This window comes from Cucumis sativus, unplaced genomic scaffold (assembly GCF_000004075.3).
Source record: "Cucumis sativus cultivar 9930 unplaced genomic scaffold, Cucumber_9930_V3 scaffold142, whole genome shotgun sequence".
Lineage (NCBI taxonomy): Eukaryota > Viridiplantae > Streptophyta > Magnoliopsida > Cucurbitales > Cucurbitaceae > Cucumis > Cucumis sativus.
In genome coordinates this window covers 1-16,560 of record NW_022279543.1, presented here as the reverse complement: position 1 = coordinate 16,560, position 16,560 = coordinate 1, and the positions used below count along the sequence as shown (strand labels likewise).

Genomic DNA, 16,560 nt, shown 5'->3' with positions numbered 1-16,560 from the left:
GAAAAGTTAAAAAACCTATTTCATATAAAGGTGAAAGATGATATTTATAATCATATATAGATATGGGATGTAATGGTTTTGGTTAAACTTATAATTTAACAAAAGAGAGATAAAGGATAAGAAATCACTATCCTCACCTATAAACATCTCTATTACACAAAAGAAAAAGAAAAGAAAAGGGAAGTAATTGTTGTGATTGATGAAGTCATGAATGCACAAGTCCATATACAAATTGACTTTAGTACAAGTTTGAAAGTATAGCTCAAGTTTGAAAGTATAGCTCAAGTTTGAAAGTATAGCTTTGGCATCATTGCTATTAGAATGGGGAGCCAAAAGGACAAATAATATGTTGGTACAACAAATATATAATATCTCCTCCACTCCTAACTTTTTGTCCATTTCATTTTTGAACTATCCAACTTTAATCTTACCTTTTATCTATAATCATCTAACACACTTCTTCTTTAAGCTCTCATAAACCCATTTTTATTAGTGTTGCAATCATTGCTTTTAATAGAAATAGAAGTATCAACATTTCAATTTAGAGTAGTTGTTAATGCTTAATGCTTTTTTTTTCTTTTTTTATAAAATAATTGATGAAAGACGAATATGAGGAGTGATTCATATGGATGTAACATCATTTGAATGCCTATCTAATAAAAATGACTAGAGTTTTAGAAGTGACTCAAAAATGAACTTCTGCTTGCACTAGCATCTTGTGAATTTACTAATTCATCCTTATAAATTTGCAGTACACTTATAATTGAAAAACGCTAATTGATGCACGATCTATTGTACTTAATGCTCGATACTTGATGTTCTATGCTTTATATTATATTCTCTATGTTATATTTTAGATACTAGATACTAGATACTAGATGCTCACTCGATGCTTTAATGCTCACTCTTCAATACTTGATGTTCTACGTTTTATTTATGTTATATATATGTTTATCACTTGATGCTCTATACTTGAAAAAAAATATATATTTTTACAATATTTATAGTGTTATATCATTTAAAATAATTTATATTATTCAAAATCAATTATTTTGCTTTCGATGCCTTTAAAAATAGCAATTGATAAAATATTTACAAAATTAAATTTGCTAATTTTGTTGATGGAATTGAGTTGGTTATTTTACCAACTTACTCCAACTCTCTCCAATTCTTCGTCCATTCAATGTTTTAAATGGTTTCCCCCATTGGCCTCCATTAACAATTACCACTACCACACTTTGGTGACATACTCCGACAACTTTGAGCTTATATGACCAACTTTGATGATCACCTTCACACAAGCAATTTCAGTGACATACTTCGACTTCTACCTTCGTGTCGCCAATTTCATCAACCAACTTGGGGCTCCGCTAACCACCTCCGACCAAAATCCTAGTCACTAACTCTAATGACTACCTTTGCACAAGCAACTCCATTGACATATTTTGAGCAGCCACCTTTAGGTGACCAACTCTAGGCTCCAATAACCACCTCTAACCACAAACTTCGATGAATATCACTTTGGATGATCAACTTCAATGACAACCATCTCTGGCAACCAACACTAACATATAATCAAGAGACCAACTTCGATGAAGGCCACCTATAATGAGACCGTTAGTGATAACTCTATTTTTTGTGAACACGTAAATAGACGTTTGCACATTTCCTCCAACTAGTGGACAAACAACGAAACAAGATAGGAATTGTTCTCTTTTTAGCTAACATTTATGATGGAGTTAAAATTAAGTGAGAGTTCAAAATTGAAGGTTAGGGAGTAGAGAAAAATGTTCATTTTATTGAAATATAAGGTGTCAAAGTATGATATATGTTTACTTGGTAGAAGTTTTGTTAGATTTGAAGGAATAGAAGAAAAAAAAGCATTTTTTAGTAATTTTTTTTTTATAGAAAAAGTAGTGTACATTTGGAGGAAAAAAAAAAAAAACTCAATACAAACTCAATTATGTTTTAGAAAAAACGCACCACATATACGTCAACATAACTTTACACAAACTTTTAACTTAGCTCAACTCACTACTCCAAAGATCCAAACACAGACATTCTAACTTTCCAAATAATAATTACCAACCTAACTTAACTATGCACAGTCAACATCTCGTTAAAGCTTTGTTTGAAGCCTCAGAATTCTGAGTGATTTTATTTTATAACAGATTTCAAATAAATTTCGTTGTTTGTTATCACATAAAAGAGAAGGATTTTAAAATTTGAAATGATTTCAAATCATGTTTTTATTTGAAAATTTTTCTTGCCAAAATAATCGGTTTTTGTAGGATTTTATAGGGTTTAGAGTAAATTATATAATTGACCTCGTCATTTTCTAATTTTCAAGTAACAATCATAGATAAAAGTCTAATTTAGTGAATTCTTAACTTTTTTCTTTTTTTCAATTACCATCCACATATGAAATTTTAAATATGTTTTCTTTTTTAAAAAATCTAATAAACTAGCAAAATATTACACTGTATTGGACAATTTTGAAAACGAAAAAAGCTTGCAAGCCCACAATAGAAAATACAAAAAATATCCCAGTCAAACACGTGATTAATTGGTCAGTCACATACTCGCGTGTAATTTTTCTTCTACGATCATGATATGCAATCACGTAGAAAATGATATACAATCGTATAGTTTTTTCTAACGAACATAAAAATGCTTCAAATCTAAACGAATGTGTTGACCACACTTTATGATCGTGTTGACTATGTAAACAATCATTTAGATCATATCCACATGATTTTATAGTTTTTTTTAAACGATGGAAAAATGATTTAAAACCTAAACGATTGTGTTGACCATGCTAAATACGATTTTGTTGACTAGGTAAGAGATTGTTTAGATCATATAAAAATGATATTCATACGACTTTGATGTTTTGGAAGAGGATCTAGAAGAAAGAGAAGATGAAAAAAATAGAAGAAAAGAATATGAATAAAGTAGAAGAAAATTTGGAAAAAGAGTCGAAGAAATCTAAAAGAAAATATGGATATTGCAAAGAATAAGAAAGAAAAATGACAAATTGTCCGTAATATCAAAGACAAACTTGAAATTTATGAAAATATTTCACCGACTTTATGAACTTTTTGTTTTTGTTACACGGACCGTAAATATTTTGGTATTTTGTTACATTTATAAAAATTAACATTTTAAATATAGTTATATAAACAATTTCTCATTTAAAAAAAAATAATTATTTTTTAATATTTGTGTTTGAAAACTTTCCTACATTTTGAACCTTTGAAAATGCTCCAATGTTTTATTTCATTAATTTTTCTCCTAAAAGAGTTGTTTTCAAATATGACAAAATGAACAACTTTTTTACAAATATATCAAAATATAACAGTCGATGAACAATAGACTACTTTCTGTGACACGATCGCTAACTCTGTCATAGTCTGTCACTGATAAAGAAAAAATATAATATTTTGGTGTAATTGTAAATAATTATTTTAATAATTTTATAATTTAAAACAAAATGCTAGTACTTTATTCCCTTACAAACATAACATAAATTTAATTATCATCTTTTTTTGTTTTTATTTAAGTTGTTATATTTGGAAACATAATTTTATAATTTTATGTTATGCTACTCATTTGTGGATATCTCTAAAAAAAAATGTGATATTGATTTTGTTGTAAAAACTAATTGGAACACCTATCTCAGAAATACAATATTCAACAAGAAAATAACAAAGATAAAGATGAAAAATCTCAAAATTTCACACTTTCTCCACACGTTATTGGAATTCCTCGGTGTCCATTAAAATTGACAAAATCCAACTATTTATAGGTAATTTGACAAGCATGAGGTGAATTACATAGTTAAGGGTGGACATGTGGCTATGGACACTGACCATACTTACGAGTATAATATTTATAATAATTTAATAATTTTTTTAAAAAAATATTTTTCAATATTATTTATTGGTCCTTGTATTATTATTATTATTTTGAAAGAGACTATGTTCTCTTCAATCTTTAATTTTCTTTCTCTACTTTAAATATACAATTATATATTTGCCACCTCCATACCGATCAAATATTCCTGAAATATTGATTTTATATGATACATAAATATAATTCGGTAATTCTAAAATCATTTTTGGAACAAAATTAATTTTAAACATTTGAAAATCATTTTTCAGAAATCAATTTTACTTAAAATCTTTTTTCTAAAATTACTACTCCCACTATTACTCACAAATACATCCTAATGAGAATAGTTGAAGTTATAACAAATTCCAAATTAGAGAAGAATGAAGAAATAGAGATTATGTTATAACTTTTGATTTTATTTTTCTTCTTCTCAAACTTAGGATAAAATTCCAATAATGTAGCTTATGGCATAAACAATATTAATAGGGTATTTACTATATAGATTTATTAAATAAATAATGTTGACTGAATTAAAGTTTTTGACTAATAGTTATAACATATTAACCTTACTTTAAAAAATATTAAAGATAAACAACTAAATAAGCATATTATAAAAATTGAAACTTTTTAGAGTTGAAAGAATCTAAATAGATTCTTAAACAAAAAAGTTCAAATCTATATAGAAAATATATAGTTAATGTTTATACAAACATGAGGAGACCTTCTTTTTTTCATTTTTTTTTTTCTTTCTATTTTACTATTTTTAACCATTTTTCCATCGCATTAATCTATTTGTTTCATTTTTACACCTAAATGTTTAAAAGAATTTCAACAATTTTTGTAAATGCTTTTTTTTTTTAATTTAATTTATCAATGCCTTTTACAATATGTCAAAAAGGTTATGATCAGAATACATCCAACTTTTAGAAACATAAAATAAAATCTGAAAAACATATAATTTTATTTATTATTTTTGTTTTCTTTGGTAGAAACAACTTTAATTAATTTATTCCACACAATCTGTAAAAATTGAGTGAGGATATGAAATTGTTAATACACAGGATGGGAGTGATGGGAAGTGCTTCAAAAGGATCCACGTCTAGTGAAAGAATGATTACGGACAAGCGAAAGGGAATAATGAATGAGGAACAAGTTCAAGAAGAAAAAAGTGAACAAAAAACTAACCCGGTGGTGGATGAGGGAGTTGGAGTACCATGTGCACCAAATATCCGTGAGATACCCCTTTTTGACATGAGGCTACGAAAACTGGAGGTGTCGATATTTAAAGGGGAGGAATAAGAGAATGTGGATGGATAGCTACAACGTGTGGAGCGCTATTTTGTGGTGAATATCTGACGGAGAGAGATAAGTTGGATGCGGCGGTCCTGTGCTTTGAGGGGGAAGCTTTGGACTGGTATCAATGGAAGGAGGATAGAAAGAAAATCGGCAGCTGGACAGAATTCCGATAGCTTCTGTGGGCCAGATTCAAAGCGTCCGACCAAGGAGATAAACACGCAAGGTTGATGAAATTACAGCAGGAGACCACCGTGAGGGATTACCGGCGGCGATTTGAACAATTTTCGGTCGGCCTTAAAGATATGAGTGATGCAGCCCTAGAAAGTAAGTTTGTGTCTGGGCTGAAGGAAGAGATCCAAAGTGAGATCTAAAAATTGAATCCAGTGGGCCTAGAGGCTAAAATGTTAATGGCCCAAATAATTGAGAAGATGATCGAGTGGTTCAATTGAAGAGAATTCATGGGGCAAGTGGAAACCCTAATTTATCAATTAAAATGTCAAATAGTGGGCCAAGCAGGTCGAGAAGTCAAACTGGGTCAAAGGCCTCAGATCGGGTCGCTACATCACGAACGATTACGATTAACCCTAGCCGAAATTCGTCGTACTCGTCCACGACGATTACTTCATCGCAGGAATCGGGCGCGAAGAGTACGTTGTCTGACCATACCGCCGAATGACTGACAACGAAGTGCGGATTAAGAAGGAAAAAGGTTTGTGTTTTAGATGTGACGAGAAGTTTAGTCTAGGGCACCGCTGCAAAAGACGTGAATTGAACATCATTGCTGTTGAAGAAGGGGAAGACTTAAGTGACAAAACCGATCAAGTGGGGGAAGAAATCGAAACCAATGGGAATGAGGAAGTCATTGGTAGGTTTCAATTCGCCGAAAACCATAAAAATTAAAGGAGAAATAAGGGGACGTGAGGTTGTGGTGCTGATCGATGGGGGAGCCACGCACAATTTTATTGCAGAAGAGGCAGTCAAAGAGCTAAAAATTTCAGTAGAAACCATGGATGCATATGGGGTTGTTCTGGGAACCGGAGGCGTAGTCCAAGCAACCAGTGTGTGTAAGGATGTAAACCTGACAATCGCCAATTTATCAATCACTCACGATTTTCTCCCTCTACCACTCGGGAGTCGCCGACGTTATATTAGGAGTTACTTGGTTGGAAATGTTAGGGAAAGAAGTTTTTTATTACAAGTTGTCGGAGATGGAATTCTCACTGGGTGAATGGGTGGTAATTCTTCAAGGGGATAGAAGTTTAGTAAGATCCCAAGTGTCACTGAAATCGATAATGAAAACCTTTGAGAAGGAAGATCAAGGCGTGTCAATCGAATTAAGTGCAGTTGTACAGTGGGGAGTGGGCGAAGCAAGGGAACACATAGCAGACTACTTGAGTAAACTACAACCAGAAATTCAAAAAGTTCTTCAGTCCTTTAGCGTTGTGTTTGAACCAAGCAATCAATTACCCCCACCAGGGGCTCGTGCAGTGAACGTGCGCCCGTATCGTTATCCCCAATTTTAGAAAGATGAGATAGAGAAAACTAGTTAAGGAAATGCTGCTAGCCGGAATAATTCAGCCAAGCAAAAGTGCCTTTTCAGTGCTCCTTGTTAAGAAAAAGGATGGTAGCTGGCGATTTTGCGTTTGATTACCGAGCACTGAATCTTGCCACCTATACCAGATAAGTATCTGATTCCTGTTGTTGATGAACTGTTAGACAAATTATTTGGGGCAACCATATTCTCCAAAATTGATTTAAAGTTAGGTTATCAGCAAATTCGGGTGCGGGCCAGCCGATGTTCACAAAACAGCGTTTCGAACCCACGAGGGGCCCTATGAATTCCTTGTGATGCTGTTTGGGTTGAAACGCTCCGGCAAACATTCCAATCAATCATGAGTGTGATGTTCTTCGCCCATATTTACGCAAGTTTGTTTTGGTTTTCTTTGATGACATCTTAATTTACAGCAAGTCCTTGGACGAGCATTTGCACCAATTGGCAATGGTTTTGGAAACTCTAGTAGCTCATCAACTTGTAGCCAACTTTAAAAAATGCCAATTTTGCGCGTTGACAAAATTGAATACTTGGGCCATGTTATTTCTTCAGAGGGGTGCGTGGCAGCGGATCCAACAAAAATAGAAGCGATGGTTAAATGGCCAGCCACCCAAGAACGTGAAGGAGCTAGGTGGGTTTTTTGGGGCTAACGGGGTATTATCGGAAATTTGTTGCAAACTACGGTTCTATTGTGCTGCCCCCCTTGACACAACTGTTAAAAAAAGGTAACTTTAAGTGGAATGAGACGACCGAGAACGCATTTCAGCAGTTAAAAGTCAGCAATGATGTCCTGTCCCGATGCTAGGTATTCCTGATTTTTCACAAAGTTTTGTGCTGGAAACTGATGCTTCGGGTGTGGGTATTGGGGCTGTCCTAATGCAAAATCACAACGACCAGTGGCCTTTTTCAGTCAAGCTTTACCTATTACCCATAGGTTTAAGGCTGTTTATGAACGCGGAGCTTATGGCAATAGTGCTGGCTGTTAAAAAATGGCGACCATATCTATTGGGTAAGCCTTTTGTGGTGCGTACAGATCAGAAAAAGTTTGAAGTTTTTTCTTGAACAACGGGTATCGGGGGAGAATATCAGAGATGGATCGCTAAACTATTGGGGTATGATTTTTGTGATTGAGTACAGAGAAAGGATTGGAAAACAAAGCGCCGATGCCTTATAGAGATTACCACCGCGTATTTGAATTGGGCCTCGTAAGTATTGTGGGCGGGCTAAACCTTCGGTTTTCATCGATCAATGTGGCTGGAAATGAATCTCTTAAACAATATTCGCGATTATCCTTTGATAAATGGACAGCCAGCTCCAGATGGATATTTGCTACCAAGGAGGAGGATTCACCTAATATTACTTTATTATTAGCTGAGTTCCATAACAGCCCGATAGGGGGACATCATGGTGCATTGAAAACATATCAAAGGCTAGCAAGGGAGGTCTATTGGCGAGGTATGAAAGCCATATCCGCACCTATGTTGCTGAATGTTCCGTGTGTCAGCAAGCCAAATACTTGTCTTTAACTCCGGCTGGTTTCCTTCAAGCATTACCCATTCCGGACCGTGTGTGGGAAGATATTAGTATGGATTTTATTGAGGGCCTCCACAGTTAGTTACAGGGGAGGTTAAAAGGGAGAGATGGAAGGAAAGATGGGTTGGTTAATCAGTTTCTGGAAGTGGAGGGGCTGTATTTTCTGGAGAGCAGAATTACAGAAGTTGTTCAGTTACTTTAATCTTAGAAAGTGTTTTCCATTATCCTAAACTACTTTTGATGTTTGAATGTTTTATTTTATACTTGGTTATTGTTCTGTAATAGTACTTGTTTGTTCGGTGTTTTCAAGACTGGTTTGAGTATTGTATTCTGTAATAGTTTGGTTTGCTTAATGAACAAATAAGAACCATTACTTGGTGTTCTATCAGCTTCTCAATCAAGCATACACATCTCAATAAGGTATTATACATGCAATCAAACAATCACACATACATACCATTTACTCAAAACGACCTAAAACATGCTCAAAACGACCTAAAACGTGCTCAAAAACGTGTCTAACTTTCACTGCAACTTTCAAAACGACCTAAAACAGCTTACGTGCAGGTTCGTAACTCATAACCTACGAAAAAAGTTCAAATATTGTGAAAAAAGCACTACAAGACCCAAAATGGCAACCAAGTGTGTAAGTGCAACAAACTTAGTTCAAACCAACCTAAAACGTGCTCAAAACGTGTCTAGGTATTACTTGAGTTTTCAAAACGACCTAGCAAATCCTAAGGGTAAGTTCGTAACTCATAATCTACCGAAAAGGTTGAAAAAAGCATTTCAAGACCAAAAATGACAACCATGTGTGTAAGTGCAACAAACTCAATCTAACCTAAAATGTATTCAAAACGTGTGTAAGTATCACTTGAATTTTCAAAACGACCCAGCAATGCTTAAGTGTAAGTTTGTAACTCACAACCTACCAAAATTTCAAAAAGTGTGAAAAAAGTACTTCAAGACCCAACATGTCAATCAAATGTGTTTAAAACTTAGTGTCAAACCAACCTAAAACGAGTTCAAAACGTGTCTAAGTATCACTTGAACTTTCAAAACGACCTAAAAAAGCTTACGTGTAGGTTCGTAACTCATAACCTACGAAAAAAGTTCAAATAGAGTGAAAAAAGCACTACAAGACCCAAAATGGCAACCAAGTGTGTAAGTGCAACAAACTTAGTTCAAACCAACCTAAAACATGCTCAAAACGTGTCTAGGTATTACTTGAGTTTTCAAAACGATCTAGCAAATCCTAAGTGTAAGTTAGTAACTCATAATCTACCAAAAAGGTTGAAAAAAGCATTTCAAGACCAAAAATGACAACCAAGTGCAACAAACTCAATCTAACCTAAAATGTATTCAAAACGTGTGTAAGTATCACTTGAATTTTCAAAACGACCAAGCAATGCTTCAGTGTAAGTTTGTAACTCACAACCTACCAAAATTTCAAAAAGTATGAAAAAAGTTGTCAATCGAGGGGTGGAGACGTATCTAGGGTGTTTTTCTATGAACACACCTAAACAATGGGTTAAATGGCTAGCTTGGGCTGAATTAAGCTATAATACAACAGTCCGTACAGCCACATTGATGACCCCCTTCGAGGCCCTCTATGGGCGACCACCCCCCTCTATATTACCATATGTGAAGGGCTCGAGCCGGGTGAATGATGAAGTAGACCATTTGATGAAAGAAAGAGATGAAATTTTGGGCGTTTTGAAGGCCAATTTACTGAAAGCACAGCAGCGAATGGTCAAATATGCTAATGCTAAAAGACGGGAGGTGCAGTTTGAGGTTCATGATTGGGTTTATGTGAAGTTACGCCCTTACTACAGTCCTCTCTCAGCCGTTTTAAGCACTCCAAATTGGCCCCAAGATTCATTGGTTCATTTATGATCGTGGCACGAATTCGTTTCGTTGCATACCGTTTGGCCCTTCCCAAGGAATCGCTTATACACCCGGTCTTTCATGTTTCTGTTCTTCGCAAGGTCGTGGGTTCAAACAGGCCATTATTCCCAATTTCAAAAGATTTGGCTGCTGATTTGTCTATGCAAGTGTCTCCGGTAGAAGTATTGGGAGTTCGCAAAACAATAGAAAAGGAGGACAACTTAGAAGTTTTGATCCGTTCGAGTGAGGGGACACTTGAAAGTGCAACGTGGGAACAAGCTGCTCTTATTCAAGAATCAGTTTCCTGAATTCCACCTTGAGGACAAGGTGGCTATTTGGGGGGCGGGTAATGATAGACCTCCCATAGTAAAGGTGTATTCCCGTAGAGACAAGAATAGGAAGAAGAAAGAATGATTGAGAGTTAGTTGATATTTTTCTATTTGTGTGGGCCCTTAGGAATGTGTTTGTTAGAGTGGGGCCAAGTATTTTGTTATTTCTCTAAGCAATTACTTAAGTTTCTTGAGTGGAGGGTATGGGTATCTTGATTTTGGTATAGACTCTCATTAGAGAAGTGTGTAGAGATTGGGGAGCTCTCAAATCCTCCCCCACAGTTGATAAATAAAATTTTGGCTAAAGCCTTGACAAAAGCTAATGTAGAACATCCCCCTTCTTTATGTTTCTTGAGTTTTATCCTAGAGGAGGTGTTTGAATTACCATTTTTATAGTTTAGGATTAGTTATTTGAATTAACAATTTTGTATCTTGAGTTAGTTATAAGTAAACTAACTCAACCCCAAGTTAGTTTAACAACTCTTGTAATCTCCAGCCTATAAAAAGGCTTCTCATTTTCATTAATAAATGATAAAAAAAAAGGCATTATACATAAAGATTTCCTAGCTTTGCAATTACAGCATCAAAAGCAATGTACAGTTCAGATGAGACTTTATTCCAGTATAGAGTAGCTCTGTAATTGCAGATCAAGAAAGTGAATGTAGCATGGAAATCCCAAATTCAACATTTGGAAGTTAGCAATTGACAATCTCATTAGTAGGCAGTGCACCCATAATAAAATGTAAGATTTTTAGAACCCTAAAAATTCAAGTAACTTGCAACTAGTCATTGTCATGACCATCAATACTACGATTAGTGGATCAGCACAAAATACAAAACAGTAAGACAGTAAATCTTTAAAAACCTTACTTCTGTTTTAACTTGCTCAAGAAGAATGTTGCAAAAAGTATATCAACAAGAATTCCTTCAAACATGACCTACAGGAAGAAGGGTAAAACAACAACATCCTGTCAAAATCATTTAATGTGATTGAGATCTTTTAGCATGACTGCTTGAGAACTTTTAGCACAACCGGGCAGCAACTTCAATAACAGAAAAACATGCATAATGTAGGAAGACAGCAGATTTCAAATTATGACATTGTATTTATGAATGTCAGCGATACATTAATGTTCCAAAATTCAACCAAAGTATGGGGTGAAAGATATATAAGAATCTTCCATGATAAGGCCAAGACCAGGATATCCTTATCCAAAAAAAGAAAAAACACTAATCAACCAAAGTAAATTCCATGTATGATTGGGAATTATGGCCATACCTTTGCCAAAAGAACTTCGAGGAAATGGAAAAACTGGAGATGTTGCTCATGTATCATTCCCGAACCAGGATTGGGGTAGAGCAAATGGTCAGCAATTTGCTGGATTACCAAGCAGAAAATAACTTATATTAGAAAAAATGAACAATACATACCCACATATTACTGAAATTTTATGAAACAGATTTCAAGCAACCAATTTTTATATTGAAATGTGATCTCACAACTATTTTTATTTTGAAAAGCGATTTCAAACAACTATGGCTGTCTCATCACGCTTCATGTTATCCAATAATACTACAGGATTAACAAAGCCATGCCATGCTAATAATAAGGAATGTCGTGATAACCTTAAATAAACCATACTGCACGTCAAAGGCTGCCCGTGTAATGTTCTCCATGACATCTTTAAAAATACCACCACCATCAATTCCTGCCTCCTCAACTCCAAATTCATTAACAAAAGACACACGTATCTGCATGCAGAAAAGTGAAGCAATTGACCCAACACAAACAAGAAAAAACTAATAAACAATTACAAGTAACTCTGCAACTATAGGATGCAGAAGAGGGAAGGGGTCGTTTTCACGAGGGCAAAGAAAAAGATAGAAAAAAGTAAGATAACAATTTCATTTTTCATAAATCATGGAAGTCTGAAATTACCGATCCTTGAAGATCAACTTCAGACAATGCACTCATCTGACTGAAAGCATCTTCCAATATATGATTTCGTCGAATTCTAAACCGGTTTCTGGCAAAAACAGCAAGAGATCCATTCCTTTGCCTAGCTGCTGCTAGTTGTGTCTGTGAAATGAGTTATAGAGAAAGTAACCATAAATAAAAAATATCTTACATATTTCTATAACTAACAGTCGTCCAAGAAATTCAATATTGTGGATAAGGAAACCAAAAAAATAACTTGCTTACAGTGAAAATCTTAACCCTGCTAGTAAACGGTACTAAAAAGGGAACTCGCTTGTGTATATCATTTGCTCTGGTATTTTCTATCACTGCCCAAGTAAATAATTAGAATTACGATCAGATAGCAGGTCGTTAGAACCAAAACATTCATTGAGAACAATTACCTGTGAAATGAAATAATCATTCATCGCGTCAGCATGGAAGTCACTGGGTGGTGTAAACTGCCGTCTATTGTTCCAGTCTTGCAACTACAACGAGACAATTTAATCTTAGTAGATCGACAAAATGATGCATGGATAAACAATCTTGGAACTTTGGACTCCCCTGGAAGGATCGATATCCTTGACTTTGGTTTGAAGCTTGCATGGATAAACCTTTTCATTCATTTTTCATTGATTATTCATCATTGTTCCTGAAAATCAAAGGAAATTCTCTCAATTTTATATATTACTAAAATTAGGATACATATAAGTCTTAACTAGTCTCATAGCACCCTCCATTCATCTTCCCCTACACTGGCTATGGTATCAAAATGCTCAATTAAGTAATACGTCTACTAACGAACTTGAAAACAAAACACATCACACTAAAAAACACAAACATCCCTTTAACCCAACAGAAGCAGCTCTTTTTACCCTTGCACTCACTATCACATTACTATCATGTTTGTCAACTGTCAAACTAACTCTTTTAAGTTATTTAGTGTGACACTACAAAGTTATGAACACCATAATCTTAATTAAAACCTTTTAATAAACAAATGCCAAGTTACTACTCAAAATGGCAAGGAATTCAAAAAACATGACAGCTATCCTAATTGGTTGAAAATGAGAAAAAGAAAGTTAGCCAGACAACCTGTTTGGACTACAAAGCCAGCAGATACGATTCCTCAAATTTGACCATTCACTCTCCATACTCTACAAGTCTTCAAGCACATGATGCTGCCTTCTTTCAGATGAGCAACATCATTCCGATCTTAACAGTCAGAAGAGCAAATCAAATCAATCCTAGCATATTCACAAATCACAACTAAAAAGTACAAACATTACAAAATAAAACATGCAGCGATATCAACAAGCATTCTGATAAATAATTAGCCAATTAATTGACATTACAAAATAAATAAAGAAAAAAATCATTGGAAAGATCACTGCTTAAATGAAATTTGAAATATCTCCCAATAGTTTTGATCGGTTACCCGAGTTGTGAGAGTGATCGGTTGATATTGCGTGCTTCCTTCAAGCGCTCCCCAGCTGCACCTGTTAGCTTCTGCCTCCGGAACCAGGTAAATCAATAAGATTTATTCTACTTGTTTTAAAGCTACTTAAACCATCTGCCAGTCTCTGCACAATAAAGTACTAGTCAGAAATGTACCTTGTCTCATACTGAGTTACTTTTTCACATGATTTTTGCTAGCAGGATAAATTAGTTTAAGCTCTAGAAGGAACCAACTTATCCCCTTAAGGGAAACCAAAACAAATAATTAAGAATAATGAGGATACGAAGTGGTCCTCGAGAGTAACCAGTTACAAACCTAATGAAAAAGCAAGATACAATTGTTATATTTTTGAAGTTCAGTTTTTCTTTAAGCCAACTTGAGACAAGAAGTAACCAACTGATGTGTAATGAAAATACTCACTTCAGAAATTTCTTTTGGTTTTCCACTGAGAAACTTTTGATAACTTCCCAAAACATCTCAATGACATAATGCTCCTGAAAGCATGAAATAAAAATTCAAATTCCGAAGTTCCCACATTTGGTTTTTCAATCCAGCAGAAGCATTAAAAAAGTGAAGATATTTCTCCGTTTCCTATCACAAATTTCTTGATCATGGTTGTGCCTGACCAAACAGAGCATTACAAACAATACAAGTCCAAAGTTTGTTTTCATAGTCATAGAAACATAAGAGAGGACTAGAAGTCTGAATAATGGTAATCAATTTATCACCCAGTTTCAAACACTAATACAGGCATATACATTGTATGAATTCGAAATTAATTGAAAAATATTAAAAAGAATCTAAACGATGACCAACTCCCTAAACTCCAAAGACTTCAAAACCATCTCCCAATTACCCGGGTGAGATCTTCCAACATCATCTACAATTTTGAAGTTTAATTGACTTGACATCACAATTCCGATTGCACTACAATAAATCTAGTATTCGATATCCTAAACCAAGAATTGTTCAACCTCCAAAGGAAGATTAATTGTAACTAATCTTCTTGCAAGATTTCAAATTTTCAAAATTTTATCGAACACAATATGCAAAACAATTACGCAGAAAAGAAAAGAAACAAAAATACATATATAGAAAAAAGGGTTTAATAGAACTTACCCTATGATAACCACTTGAATAAGTAGTATGTGTCCGTAGGTCATCAACATCCAAGCTGTCCAGTGAACCTGATATTGAAAGCTGAAATGAAATAGACCAGTCAAAGACAGCAACTCGATTTATCCTGGAACCACAAAAGACCAGCAACAAAACTTCATAGTATTTAGCCATTGGTCCATGATTTGACCTAAATTAGGGTTCTCTTTATGTTTTTCTTATCATTTCCCATCGCAAGGGAATTTTTTTTCCCACATCTTTTCCCCTTACAAGGACTTCAGTTGTCACCACTTAGAGTCCATGTAGGCTAAAAATAATCTAGTTCACTTTGTTTATTTCTCAGATTTTAATGATTAGTAAAATTCTGCCTCTACACTTTTACGAGCATTGTGCCTCTTCGAAAATGAACAACTTGAATCTTAAGGAAGACTAGTTTCCTTATCCAGAACCTGAATCTTCACTTCATCAAGGAAACCCACATCTATTCCTTCAGGTGAACTCAATAAGGAAGACCCTGATGCCTCTAGGGTTTAGGCTTTGGTTGGTTGCTGCCCAGATCACAAGATCAAGTGTACTCCTAATCATTCTAGGTTCTTGCTTTAATTAGTTTAGTGTTTCACGTCACATGAAAATTAAAGGTCGACAATGGCACATTATCAAAACTACTAACCCCCTCCCCCCCCCCACCCACACACCCACACAATAAGAAGAATAAAAATGCAAATCTAAGTGCTTAACCCTACTGACTTTGTATGGTCTAGGAGAAAAAATGTTCCTCCTTTAACATACTTCTTTCCCAAATAGTATAATTAATACTAGCATGAAACAGGATTCAAGGCACATGAGGCAGTTGATGTGCAATGATAAACGAGTCATCAAGAGATTATATAACAGCAAAACAGCCTTTTCATGCAAACCACTGTCTATCTCAGTGAGTTAGTGATACCTGGAATTCATGCTCATTGAACATGTTGATCCATTCTTTCTGTATAAGCTGCTGAATCCCTCTCAAAAAATGAGAACTTTGCTGTCGTATCTGAGGAGGACATGTTTTCAATCAACATTGGAGTAGGGAGACACATTGGATAAACAAGGGACAAACTATGCTGAAAGTTCAAACGATGATTGGCAACAAGATGAATGAATGTGATGACATTTTCACAGGTGACACGACGGTTTTTTCCTCCAGGAAGTAGCTCTTCTTCAATTTGCTTTCCATATTCATTGTTTATAATAACAAAATATAGCTCTAGTTCAGGAATGTCACCTTCATAATTTAAGATAAGAAGTGAGAAAAAGATTCTACCAGGATACTAGATTGATCTAGATCATTGATCAACAGGCTAAGTGTGGTATCAGCTAAAAGTGATACCAGGATACTAGATTGATCTAGACCATTTTTCCATCGCATTAATCTATTTGTTTCATTTTTACACCTAAATGTTTAAAAGAATTTCAACAATTTTTGTAAATGCTTTTTTTTTTTAATTTAATTTATCAATGCCTTTTACAATATGTCAAAAAGGTTATGATCAGA

The 16,560-nt window shown here is 34.6% G+C and overlaps 2 protein-coding genes across 3 annotated transcripts; both read right to left on the bottom strand.

The window, feature by feature from the left end:
- Nucleotides 1-11,086: 11,086 nt before the first annotated feature.
- LOC116405676 (E3 ubiquitin-protein ligase UPL6-like) lies at nucleotides 11,087-13,082 on the bottom strand. The gene is made up of 6 exons (XM_031889567.1): nucleotides 12,853-13,082; nucleotides 12,695-12,781; nucleotides 12,431-12,571; nucleotides 12,118-12,243; nucleotides 11,771-11,869; nucleotides 11,087-11,429 (listed from the first exon to the last, which is right to left on the bottom strand). Exons 1-6 carry the CDS (start codon nucleotides 12,874-12,876, stop codon nucleotides 11,358-11,360), a joined length of 549 nt encoding a protein of 182 aa, XP_031745427.1. The 5' UTR covers nucleotides 12,877-13,082; the 3' UTR covers nucleotides 11,087-11,357.
- Nucleotides 13,083-13,606: 524 nt separating this feature from the next.
- LOC116405675 (E3 ubiquitin-protein ligase UPL6-like) lies at nucleotides 13,607-16,333 on the bottom strand. Of its 2 annotated transcripts, XR_004218768.1 has the most exons (5): nucleotides 15,970-16,306; nucleotides 15,027-15,107; nucleotides 14,328-14,401; nucleotides 13,887-14,031; nucleotides 13,607-13,663 (listed from the first exon to the last, which is right to left on the bottom strand). XR_004218768.1 is itself a non-coding variant. In XM_031889566.1 (4 exons), exons 1-4 carry the CDS (start codon nucleotides 15,991-15,993, stop codon nucleotides 14,141-14,143), a joined length of 261 nt encoding a protein of 86 aa, XP_031745426.1. In that variant the 5' UTR covers nucleotides 15,994-16,333; the 3' UTR covers nucleotides 14,082-14,140. The 2 variants fall into 2 exon arrangements, 1 of the variants encoding a protein (XP_031745426.1); XM_031889566.1 differs by lacking the exons at nucleotides 13,607-13,663; nucleotides 13,887-14,031 and adding an exon at nucleotides 14,082-14,222 and having other exon boundaries at nucleotides 15,970-16,333.
- Nucleotides 16,334-16,560: the final 227 nt, after the last annotated feature.

Excerpts from the sequence above, each read along its gene's own strand:
- LOC116405676 (XM_031889567.1), bottom strand. The coding sequence starts at position 12,876 with ATGAATGATTATTTCATTTCACAG. Across the intron at positions 12,782-12,852 it reads ATGATTATTTCATTTCACAG|GCAGTGATAGAAAATACCAG; the intron begins GTAATTGTTCTC and ends TTATTTACTTGG. Across the intron at positions 12,572-12,694 it reads GCAGGGTTAAGATTTTCACT|ACACAACTAGCAGCAGCTAG; the intron begins GTAAGCAAGTTA and ends CTCATTTCACAG.
- LOC116405675 (XM_031889566.1), bottom strand. The coding sequence starts at position 15,993 with ATGTTCAATGAGCATGAATTCCAG. Across the intron at positions 14,402-15,026 it reads ATTCAAGTGGTTATCATAGG|GAGCATTATGTCATTGAGAT; the intron begins GTAAGTTCTATT and ends TCATGCTTTCAG. Across the intron at positions 14,223-14,327 it reads AACCAAAAGAAATTTCTGAA|GTTTGTAACTGGTTACTCTC; the intron begins GTGAGTATTTTC and ends CTTTTTCATTAG.